The sequence below is a fragment of the Pelmatolapia mariae genome, linkage group LG18 (assembly GCF_036321145.2).
Source record: "Pelmatolapia mariae isolate MD_Pm_ZW linkage group LG18, Pm_UMD_F_2, whole genome shotgun sequence".
Lineage (NCBI taxonomy): Eukaryota > Metazoa > Chordata > Actinopteri > Cichliformes > Cichlidae > Pelmatolapia > Pelmatolapia mariae.
The window spans coordinates 32,083,293-32,096,197 of record NC_086243.1 but is presented as its reverse complement, the minus strand read 5'-3'; the positions used below and the strand labels follow the sequence as shown (position 1 = coordinate 32,096,197).

At 41.5% G+C, this 12,905-nt stretch overlaps 1 protein-coding gene across 1 annotated transcript; it reads right to left on the bottom strand.

The window, feature by feature from the left end:
• Nucleotides 1-6,583: 6,583 nt before the first annotated feature.
• LOC134616970 (tripartite motif-containing protein 16-like) lies at nucleotides 6,584-8,302 on the bottom strand. Its single transcript, XM_063462106.1, has one exon. The coding sequence runs from the start codon at nucleotides 8,292-8,294 to the stop codon at nucleotides 6,615-6,617; it is 1,680 nt and encodes a 559-aa protein (XP_063318176.1). The 5' UTR covers nucleotides 8,295-8,302; the 3' UTR covers nucleotides 6,584-6,614.
• Nucleotides 8,303-12,905: the final 4,603 nt, after the last annotated feature.

Here is a 12,905-nt window from a genome sequence, read left to right as displayed (position 1 = left end):
TTCGAGCCCCAGCTCGGACAGTCTCGGTCGTTGTGTCCTTGGGCAAGACACTTCACCCGTTGCCTACTGGTGGTGGTTAAAGGGCCCGGTGGTGCCAGTGTCCGGCAGCCTCGCCTCTGTCAGTGCGCCCCAGGGCAGCTGTGGCTACAATGTAGCTTGCCATCACCAGTGTGTGAATGGGTGAATGACTGAATGTAGTGTAAAGCGCAAACCAGCATTCATTCCCTGTTCTGCTGATATTCTTGTATGCAGCTACTACATAAACTCCTATGCCTCTCCTTTCCACCTCCCAATAACAACATCCAGTCAAATTTTCTCCACTCAGGATCTGCCAGTGTTCAGTGAATCTGTCTGGCTTATTCATTACTATTACTTTTCTGTGCCCTTCTGATAATAACAGCTGTTTGTGTGCTGTGTTTGGATCCAGTGTGATTTCACATAAATATTTTAAGAATTCAGCTCTGGTCTTTGCTTCTGGTGGATCTGACAGTAAAACATCCACTTCAGTGACTGTCAGTAAGACGCAGTGTTGGGGAGTAATGGAATACCACATCATAATGAGGCTGAAGGTGTTTCTCACAGTAAGATGCCAAACATACTAAACAGGACTTGAAGGATTTCATTTTTCTCTCGGTGCAGACATCACAGGCCACATCTTCAGGTCCAGCATAGCAGTGATCAGCAGGAGCAGCTTGGAGTCCAGTCTTCTTCAGCTCCTCCAGTAAAACTGCTAACATGGTGTTTTTCACCAGGACAGGCCTCGCTGTGAAAGTCTGTCTGCACTGAGGGCAGCTGTAGATTTTTTTCTTGTCCTCTTCATCCCAAAAGCCATTAATACAGTTCATGCAGTAGCTGTGTCCACAGGGAATAGCCACCGGATCCTTCAGTAGATCCAAACAGATCAAACAAGAGAAAGTTTCTTGGTCCAGCTGAACTCCTTTCTGTGCCATTTCTCCTCTCAGTGTCAGTGACTGTGTCAGTTTGTTTTCCTTATAACTGAAACTAGTCTGAGCTCTGATTGAAACAACGTGAATGGGGCCTGTCAGCCCTTACACATAACCACATTTTGGTTGCACCTATCTTCAAACTGGAGAGTTAAAAGGGAGGAAACAAAGAAATGTGTAAACAGAGGAGGTGCTGATTTAGACAGCAGAAAGAAGAAGGAGGGTTATCAGGCTCTGCTTCACTGTAAGAATTAAAGCAGTATGAGAGAGAGTGGCCATGTTGAACCATTTCTAGAACCTTTTTAAATGTTTTTTAAACCCTTTATAAAAGTTTTGTGCTACATTTATAAACTTAATTTTTGACATGCCTTGGACCCCTGTTTCTAATAGACCCTTGTTCAAGGTGACTTTTAAAACTGAAATTGAACAGAAATGATACAAGATGAAATCTCTGAGGGTTTTTTTGAATAAAAATATCCTATTTAGAATGTAGCTTCAAGTAAAAAGTGTATTTTAATCTTTGTCCATGTAAGTTGAAACACATAAAATCCCAGATCATTTGGCTACTTTGATTGGAAGAGATCATGTTTCAGATTTTTACTAACAAGTCAAATCACTTTTTTTATGTACTGCATTTAAAAACAGGAATGTATCCAAAGTGTTGTATTTCATGTAGACTGGGGACCCCAGATGTAGAGTCTGGGATTACATGAAAATCTTTTTGTTGAAGGTGACCCAAATCCATGAGCAAACAGGGAAACACAAGGGAAACACTGGAATTAGGGAAACTGCAGGAAACATAATGGCCACGATGCACAGGAAACAGTCTGAGGGGAACAGGATGGTGTGACAAAGCCTAGGGGAATACAATCTGTTTATCTCCTAGCCTCTTTTCCTATCCTCTTTTCCTTGACCTTGATATTGTTTAAATGGAGACAAAGGTACGAAGGAGAATTGATAACAAGTTAGGAAAAGAGAAGAGTGGTGCTGAAGTCGAACGCCCTTACGTGATGTGTTGCGCCGTGTTAAAACTACAAGAAGACAGACTTCATAATGTGCATCTTACTTCACCACAACATGTTCAAACCCTGTTAGTTTATGTAAGTCATATAAGTGAGAACAACAAATGAAAACTATCACATCATTAAAAAGATTGAGATTTTAACCCTGGAGAACCCATGGGGTCAAATTTGACCCCATGGGTTCCCTAGAAAACCAATGGGGTCGGCTCTGACCCCATTGGTTTTCCAGGGTTAAAGAAGGTACATTTAAGGCCTGATTTGCTAACATCTGTAGCAGTGCAAAGTCTTCTTTTGATACTATAAAGCTTTTGGATTCATTAAAGAGGTTCTGTGTCAGTGACAACGTTGTAAACGAGTATTTTTCAGTTAACCTTATGACACGTGTATTTGCAGGTGTTTTACTTTCAGGACAAATGTATTTAAGAGAGTCATACAATTGGGAAATACAAAATCTATGCCATACAACTTACAACAAATTAAAAAAAAACAGCACTAAAAAAGTCATGTCATATGTCTGTTCTGGCTGCGATAGTTGCTACAAAGAGTGTTTGTTTTTAGGAGAGGGCAATATTATATGAATGAGTGTGTATTTGCCACTTAGCTTAGATGGCTCAAAGTTGTGAGTGGAGTGCCAAAACTTTGGCTTTGTCCTAAATCTTGTTGAGAATAATAGATTGCTTAATGTACATCAGAGTTAAAGAGACTATAGTTTGGGATTGCTTGCAAAATTACAATATAGCGGTTAATGGGTGTAAGACTACAAACTAGAAAATAGGCCTGGAATGGGAACAAAGATGGGGTGCAGGGCAGGAGGACAACTAACCCCCACCCTCCAGACAGTAGCAAGAGTTACTGAGGGTGAGGGGCAGACAATGGACACTACCTTAAAAGGAGATGGGGGTCAGGGTGTCAGCACCCCTGGCCGCTGTACTAGTGTTTTTCCATTGTGGGGGTGTTTACTGTAGGGGGGAGGAGACCAGAGGTTATAACTGTAACTGTTGTGTGGATTTCTTTAGATCAGCCTTTAGAATAGGACTCCATAGGATGATCTCCAGATGCGTCTGTGTTTTATTTACTTCCAGTGCAAATAAAGATGTCTGATTTTGGAAGTAAAAGTCTCTGCCTGATCGCTACCATCAAAAGAATCCGTGAAGTCAGCGTACTTCAACAATCTGTTGACTCAGTCCTCACACTGAATGTTTAGAGGTGGACCCCACTTATTGCTCCTGAATAATACTGGACTTTTCCCAAAACACACCAGAAATTAACTGAAGTGAGCTGTTTTTATCTCAGTGGTCTGTGAGTTTTTTCATTCTGCTGAATCTGTAATGAATAAAAATGACACGTCTGACAATGCAGTTGTTAATGAATCCTTGTGTTAGTGTGGCACATTAATGCTTCAATGTTGCAATAAGCCATTAAAATAAAAAGCATACACATTTGGCCCAATAACATAAAAATTGCATAAATTAATAATGATAACACATATAATAACACAATAATTTAACTTGTTTTGTAAATCTGTCCCATAGCCTAATAAATTAAACATGGAACAGTGGAACTTCTTTCATCCTTCTTTCCTCCTCCACCCATGGTCTGGGTGAGTGCCAGTGTTTTTCCACAGAGCCGACAGGTCCACCTCTGGGAGGAGCCACCGTGTTCCTGCTCTCACCTGTGGGTAATTAAGCTGTCGACTTATAAGGGCAGCGCTCTCAAATTCTCTTTGCCAGATTCTCAGCTAACCACAGTTAGTGCCGGCCATCAGTGTGTTTTGTAAATCTCATAGTAAATTACCTTGAACCTCTCATTCATAGCTGCTCACCAGATTACCAGATGCAAATCCTCTCCATAGAACCTGCATTCAGACGCTGGACCTCTTGACAGTCTTCATAATCATGGTTTTTGCTCACTACACGCACCTGCCTGCCTCCCTGCCTCAGCATCAGGAGTTTTGGATTCCTTACCACTCACCCAGACCACTCTCCCCTCCATGCTACTGATCCACTTGCAGCAATTAAGCAGCTTAAAGGAACATTCAGAACCAATAACTGCCAGCATTGTCCTGGAACCATACCTGAACTTGTTTACCCTTATTTCAGTGACCCCCCTGGACCCTGCCATCTAGTCTGACTCTCCCTTTGGCCCCAAAATCACAGAACTGCATTTTCCACAGTTGAAGTCTCTCTTGTTGTTTGCATAGCTCAGGTTGCATAAGTGCTCCATAGTTTTGGCATTGTTCACGGCACAAGTTTATACTCAATGCTCACAGTTCACAGTTGAATAGACTAGTTGCATATACACTTGCTTTGTAAATTAACTGTCACTTAAATGTTGCCAGTGCTCCGTCTGCGTCCTGCATTTGAATCCTTTTCTCTCAAGTCGGCCACGGTTGTCACACTCCTCCAAGTTTAGGATTTCTGTGACTCCAGTAAATTTCCCTCCATCCATCGCTTATCCCACAATGCGATAGGATTCTCTTCAACCATGATTCAAATTGATGTGGACGAGTGGCGACATTCTTTAACACGTTTCCTGAAGAAGTTGTGACACGCTGCTGACAGAATGGACAGTGGTTAACAGCAGTAAACACAGTTGATAATCTGCACCTCATAATTGGGTATGGTTTTAACAATGACCGACTAAACAAAACTCTCCTTGAAGAGGTTACTAAGGTGGTATCAGATCTTAAAACATTGTATTGCTGATTATTTTCTCGCGGGTGGTGATTGGAACAGGACACCAAATGAGTGATGAATAGATGGCCCCCAAAATTACGGAAACAACAACACAATGATATGATTAATGGCTTTATAATGGATAATAATTTAATAGACGCATGTAAAACATTAAATCCAGCGCTTAAGAGGCAACACAGAAATCACACACAGCACATGGAGTGGTACAACACAACAAAGGACAAAGGAAAGCACGGCTTAAATACACAAGGGAGTGACGAGGGAATGGAAAACAGGAGGGAAACACAGCTGGGACTAATTAGACATGATCAGACATGGGGAAGCAAAACTAGATACACTGACATCGGACATGAGACTCTCAAAATAAAACAGGAAACATGAGACAATCACAAAGATGCAGACTAGAAGTTGAGACATAGTGACACGACTGACTGGGGAGACGAGAGTGACTCGACGAGGAACACGGGAAAGACAAAGTAACAGAAACCTAAATCCTAGGACGAAGAATATAACAAAAGCAGAAAACAACAAAGAGAACCAAAACCCATGAGTAAAAATAATCAAAAATTATAAATTAACCACAAACACTGAGTCAGAAGACTTAGGACCATCACATGACGTGTACCTTCAAAGAGCTCAGGGTGCTTTTATTAGATCAAAGGCTAGGTGGATTTAAGATGGAGAAAAGAATTTCCATTATTTTAGTCATTTAGAAAAACAAGTTGACAGAAAGAAAAAAAAACTCCATAACAAGTTTATGAAGTTATTAAGTTAAATTGTACAGATAGCAAGATTGTAGAAAAGGAAGTTTTTGAGTTTTTCTCTGGTCTATGCTCCTCTCATTACTCAAGAGTAATCATAGACTTTTTATTTATTTATTTCAAATCTATATCTAAAATCTGTAATATCCTGATTAAAGTGATGCAATTTCTACTAAATTCTATGGTCAGGGAACTAAAGATTTAGAGCACTCAGAGATTTCCTCTAGTTTGTGACAACTTCACACCGAAAATATAGAATATAGTCATAGAAAATTTTCCAACACATTTTTTAGATTTTACTGTCAGAATATTTTTCTAATCAGAATAAGGAAAAACAGAGCTGAAAGAATGGACTGAAGACAGAAGACTTTGATCAAAGTTTATTTATTATACATATCTTCAGTTTGTTTGCACCTTACATATTAAATATTGAGTTACATATTGCATTCAATATTAATAATTGAATGATCTATACTTTGATTATTATCATGATAATAACAGTTTTACAGCCTCTAATGTGTTTGTAGATTTAGGGGAAAAAAACAACAAAAGTATTTTTTCTGCCAAAAAGACAAATGTGTATGAGATTACAGATTTAATTTCTAAATGTACAAAATGGTGGGAACAAAATCTCGTTAATAAAGAGTTTTCTCAGTTAAAGCCTATGATGTAGGACAGAAACAATAACATACAATTAAAAGAATATAAACATTAAGATAACTGGAAATTTTAAATTTCATTTGGAGAAAGATAGCCTCCATGGCTAAACAGACACAAGAAAGAGCTAAATGGATTTGTTCACCCATATATTTATACAAGCACTTTCTTCAACATTTAAGTACTGTCTAAATAACATCCACTCACATTAACCTAAGGTTCAATGTCTTAGCAAAGGATACTTTAGCATGCACACTGGAGCAAGCAGGGATTGAACCACCAGCATTCCAATTAGGATGTGACCTCCTTTAACTCCTGGGCTAGTGTCACCCACAAGAAACAAACATAAAAACAAACAAACAAAAAACTCCACCTAAAAAACTCAAGAAAACATCAAGAAGATGTCAAAGTACGACACATAATGTTTGGTTAACACTCTGTGCAATGAAGAAACATCACAATAATGATGGAGAGAAATTAAAATGGAAACTAAAGTACAGATTTTTAACCCACAACAATATGAAAGTCTTCAGTCTATTTCAGTTTAATGAACTCAGCTTTGGTATCGCCTTCATGAGAATGACGACACCAAAGTCCAGCATAGAGCAGCTGAGTGAATGTGGTCTGGACTCTGTGGAGGAGAGTCATGGTTTCAGAGACATCATAGAAGGACAAAATACCTGCTCTGTGATCCAGGTACACTCCTACTCTGGAGGAACGAGGACCTGAGACAGGAGTTTGGATGTTGTTGTGACAAAATGTATAACTGTTTTTGTTGCAATTTAATGCCCAAGATTTGTCATTACGTCCAAATGCACATTCATTGTCCCACCCTGCTCTATTGATAGTGTTGTATGCTACTGCTACATAAACGTTTCCTCCACTCTCCACCTCCCAGTAACAGCGCCCAGTCAGACTCTCTCCGCTCAGGACCTGAGACCATCCAGTGAATCTGTCTGGATGATCAGAATAAGACTGTTGTTGATTCATGACTGTTGCTTTTCTGTTCTCCTCTGATAGTAGCAGATATGTGTTTGCGGTGTTTGGATCCAGTGTGATTTCACATGAATATTTTAAGAATTCAGCTCTGGTCTTTGGCCCAGGTTGTGACAGTAAAACATCCACTTCAGTGACTGTCAGTGAGATGTTTGTCCATTCCTCTCTCAGAATGTCCTGTAGTTTATCTCTGACCTCTGACACAGCTGCTGTCACATCCTCAAAGTAGCTCAGAGGACGGATATTGATGCTGGATGAGTCTGTAGACTCACTGAGTGCTGACAGTGAGGGGTAGTTGTGTAGAAACTGGATGTGATCCTCTGTGTGTGAGAGCTGCTTCAGCTCAGCATCTTTCCTCTTCAGCTCAGTGATCTCCTGCTCCAGCTTCTCCTCAAGCTCTTTGACTCGACTCACTTCAGTTTCCTGCTGGGATCTGATCTGCTGCTTCACATCAGAGCTTCTTTTCTGGATGAGATGGATCAGCTCAGTGAAGATCTTCTCACTGTGCTCCACTGTTTGATCAGCAGACTGATTGATGGCCTCCACCTCCTGTTGAAGCAGCTTCACATCTTTCTCTCTGTCCTGGATTCTCTGCTGGATGTTTTGTCGACTCACCTCCAGCTCTCTCTGCCTCTCAGTCCTTTCTGCTGCAGCTGAGACCATGTTGTGACCTTTATGTTCATCGACAGAGCAGAGATAACAGATACTCTGCTGATCAGTACGGCAGAACATCTTCATCACCTCATCATGACGAGAGCAGATGTTCTCCTGGAGCTTCTTGCAGGGCTCCACCAGCTTGTGTTTCTTAAATGTAAGTGAATCATAATGAGGCTGAAGGTGTTTCTCACAATAAGATGCCAGACATTCCAAACAGGACTTGAAGGCTTTCATTTTTCTCTCGGTGCAGACATCACAGGCCACATCTTCAGGTCCAGCATAGCAGTGATCAGCAGGAGCAGCTTGGAGTCCAGTCTTCTTCAGCTCCTCCAGTAAAACTGCTAACATGGTGTTTTTCACCAGGACAGGCCTCGCTGTGAAAGTCTGTCTGCACTGAGGGCAGCTGTAGATTTTTTTCCTGTCCTCTTCATCCCAAAAGCCATTAATACAGTTCATGCAGTAGCTGTGTCCACAGGGAATAGTAACCGGATCCTTCAGTAGATCCAAACAGACTGAACAAGAGAAGGTTTCTTGGTCCAGCTGAACTCCTTTCTGCGCCATTTCTCCTCTCAGTGTCAGTGACTGCGTGAGTTTCTATTTCTTTTAACTGAAACCAGTCTGAGCTCTGATGTAAACACGAGTTTCTGCTGTGAATGGGGCCAGCTCTTACACGTCACCACAAGAGGAGGGAACAAGGAAACATGGATAGAGAGGAGGTGCTGAGTTTGAGAGCAGGAAGCAGATGTATATATACACGTGTATATATATATATATATATATATATATATATATATATATATATATATATACACACACATACACATACATACATATATATATATATACATACACATACACATATATACACACACACACATATATATACACACACACATATACACACACACATATACATATATATATATACATATACATACATAAATTGTTCATGCCTTTTTAATTTGTCATTTATTAAAATTATAAATATATATTTTAACTCAAAAGTACAGTTTTTAAATTTAATGTTGCTGAAACAACAAAGTAATAAATCTATCTGATCGAGAAATCACTCATCTTTGGAAAAAGAGAGTTTATTACAGAGAAATGGTTCTTTCCAAAATAAAAGCTATACTATACCCTTCTTCTGGGGTATATTCTCAGCAGCATATTAAACATATCAGGTCCCCATAAGGAGAATCATGTGCTAACGGCGGTCTAAATGACTCGGGTAAAGTCTGTAGCATGCGTGCTTGTTGTTTTTGTCTGCTTCCACTTGTCTTCGCACTAGGATGATGTCGGCGTAAATGTGCAGTCATATTTGTTGTGTTCCCACTAGTGCTGTCAGCGTTAATCTGAAATGACATTAACGCCACAACACGGCAAATCTCCGTTAACGAGCCACCGCGGATCGCCCCGTGCGTGGGGCTGGACGGCGTCAACACGTTAACAAGCTAACTGCGCTAACGCACTAGTTCCCACCAATGTAATTAAGCATTGCAGCACATCCGACATACTGTTTTACTTTTGTCCATGACGCGCTTACCTTCAGGGTCATACTTCACATGAAGACCAAAATAGTTCCAAACGCCAGATCTGAATTAGGGTGGGGGAGGTTCAATTTGCCATGTTGCAACGAGCAACTTCTGTCTCGCTAGCTTGCGCTGTGCTCAGTGGATCTGCACTCGACAGTGCAGCTTAGGCGGATAAGTCGAACGCAGATCCACTGAGCTCTCAACACAGACAGCATCGTCAGAAGAAAAGTTGATAAAATAAATTAAAATTTTTGTATTGTTCGATACATATGCGTACCGAACCGAAAGCACTGTATCGAACGGTTCAATATCGATACGAGTATTGTTGCACCCCAAATATATATGTATATACACACACATATTAGGGGTGCAACAATTCTTTATATATATATATATATATATATATACATATATAAAGAATTATGGATTTGATCAACTGGTCCCGTAACGGACGTTTGCTGCTGGATACTTGATGGTCGGTTGCGTCGTGTGTCTGGCGACACTCTCGATGGAGGACATTGAATGACATCTACCAATTCGGAACCACGATAACAGAGTTCTGGCTGATTGGAGCTGGCTCGGACCTGGCTTATTGAAGTACAAGAAGCGGCTACAGCTGTTCAAAATCTCACAAGGCTGGCCGACATGGTAGACGATTGGCAGGGCTGTGAGTACTCAGACTGTGTTTTGAGCGCAATATGGATAAGATCTTGGAGAAGCTCATGGCTCTGCAATATGGATAACATCTTGAAGAAGAACAACGGGAATTGAGAGAATTGGTGACCAGTGATGGACATTAGACCAACTGGAAAATTGGATGCAGTTGTTCGCACTAAACCCAAGCATTCACCATCTTCACTCATGCAGCTATCCCACTGGCGCCAGCTGAAGGCCTGCCAAGGTCGAAGCTGACTGCAACAACAAAAATTCTTCCATGATAACAGGATTGTTGTCAGAACTCTTTGTCCCTCCTTCAAGGCCATCCGCGTTGATCGAAGATTGTTGACGTTTGCTTAACCGGGTCAAGGGACACTTTCTCTCGGTTGAACACGGAACACACATGCACACTTACACATGTACACTGACAAAGACCTGCACTCACCCCCCCACCCACTCCAAATGCCTTCGAAGCTTATGTCTTCTATGTTATGAGATGTGATGATTCATGTGCTGAGGTGTTTTTTTCTGTTCTCAAACTGATCTCCCTGTTGGAGCTCAGTCTGGGGGGAGTTCTTTTTCTCCTCGTCTTTCCTCATGTTGTGCATTTTCCATTGTATACCTCTCTGACCTGTCAACCCCATGTGATGTTTGTGTAATGTATGTATGGTCGGAAGGGTAAGATGGCGCTGGCATGGCTGGCAGCCTTAACCCAATTTCCCTTGGGATGAATAAAGTATTATCAATCAATCAATCAATCAATCAATCAGTCAGTCAATCAATACATGTGTATATATATATATATATATATACATATTAGGGGTGCAACGATACTCGTATCGATATTGAACCGTTCGGTACGCATGTGTATCGAACAATACAAAATTTTTAATTTATTTTATCAACTTTTCTTCTGACGATGCTGTCTGTGTTGAGAGCTCAGTGGATCTGCGTTCGACTTATCCGCCTAGGCTGCACTGTCAAGCGCAGATCCACTGAGCGCAGCGCAAGCTAGCAAGACAGAAGCTAAGCTCGTTGCAACATAGCAAGTTGAACCTCCCCCACCCTCATTCAGATCTGGCCTTTGAAAATATTTTGGTCTTCATGTGAAGTATGACCCTGAAGGTAAGCGCGTCATGGACAAAAGTAAAACAGTATGTCGGATGTGCTGCAATGCTCAATTACATTGGTGGGAACTAGTGCGTTAGCGCAGTTAGCTTGTTAACGTGTTGACGCCGTCCAGCCCCACGCACGGGGCGATCCGCGGTAGCTCGTTAACGGAGATTTGCCGTGTTGTGGCGTTAACGTCATTTCAGATTAACGCTGACAGCACTAGTGGGAACACAATGAATATGACTGCACATTTACGCCGACATCATCCTAGTGCAGTGGTTCTTAACCTTGTTGGAGACACCGAACCCCACCAGTTTCATATGCGCATTCACCGAACCCCTCTTTAGTGAAAATTTTTTTTTTCAAATTCAAGACATAGATATGTTTTTTTACTGGTGCACAAAATGATCCGTGCATGAACATCACCTTGTTCAAAGAACAAAACCAACACAATGCATGAACTTACAAGAAATTACATACCTGCAAATCAGTGTGACTTCTGCTGTTGCCTTTGAGAGACCAGTTCAGATATGCGTGGCTTCACCTTGGCAATTGCCAGTCTCATGTCATTTTCACAGAAAAGTCTGTTCCTTTTCTTCGTTTTTATGTCCAGCATCGTCGAAAAGGATTGCTCGCAAAGATATGTTGTAACAAATGGTATAAAAAAATCCAGGGCTTTCTTAGCTGAAATGCGCTGAAAATGCGGTGCCTCAGAGCACTATTCGCACATAGTTCACACATTCCACCACAGTTTTTAATACTTCTGCCATTGTTGGAGGAAAGTTTTTTGTTGCCAATGCATGCCTGTGCAAAATACAATGAGTCACAATGATGTGTGGTGCATCGGCTTTTACTAGCGCACCAAAGCCAGAGTTTCTTCCTAGCATGACTGGAGCTCCGTCCGTACAAACTGCAGAAACCATGTCCCATGAAAGATTGTTGTCTCTGAAGAAGTCATCCACAAGCTTCTTCACATCGGCTGCCTTAGTTGTTGTTGTAAGAGGCTTACAAAATAAAAAATCTTCTTTTATCATGTCATCTTTCACATAGTCCACAAAAACAGTAAGCTGGCTTAGATTAGCAACGTCTGTGCTCTCATCGAGCTGAAGGCTGAATTTTGCCGGGCTTGAAATCAGATCAGCGACTACTTGAGCCAAGATGCCTTTACTCATGTCTTCAATTCTATCGCTGACGGTGTCATTTGAAAGAGGAATTTGGGATAATTTACCTTCGGCCGCTGTTCCGAGAATCAGATTTGCCATCTTTAACGCAGCTGGTTTCACGAGTGTTTCACCAATGGTGTGTGGCTTGCCCTGCTTTGCGATCAGGTAAGCAACTTCGTACGATGCTGTGAGGATCGGTTTGTTAACGGCTACAAATCCAAGAGCAGGCAGAGTGGGCCTTTCACCGAATCTGGCTCTCTTCACCTTGAACTCAGCAAGTGTTGTGTTCTTGTATTCCCCGTCTCCATGCAGCTTCAAGAAGTGTTCCTTTAGTTTTGCCGGTGCGAGACTACAGTTGCTCAACTTGGCGTTGCAAATCATGCAGATAGGACGCTCACTCCCATCACGTTCCGTGATACATGTGAATCCATACTGTACATATTCGTCCGACCACTTTCTTCTTTTGCCCGACATAGTTAGTATGGATTAAAATGTTAAAATAAATCACACGAAGTACTACCACTACATTCACCTGTTGACTACTGCGCGCGCTACATTCCCCGCAGCCCTGACTGGCCAAGCAGTGTAGCATGACAGTCTGCAGCCAGTGATGGCCAGAAGGGGGCGTGTTATCACAAATTTACACGATAATTCGGGTGTGTCTGGACCTCTGTGACCTCTGCGGTGGAGGCTCTGCCGAACCCCTG

Bases quoted from the DNA above. Each gene is read 5' to 3' on its own strand.
- LOC134616970 (XM_063462106.1), bottom strand. From the start codon at position 8,294: ATGGCGCAGAAAGGAGTTCAGCTGGACCAAGAAACCTTCTCTTGTTCA.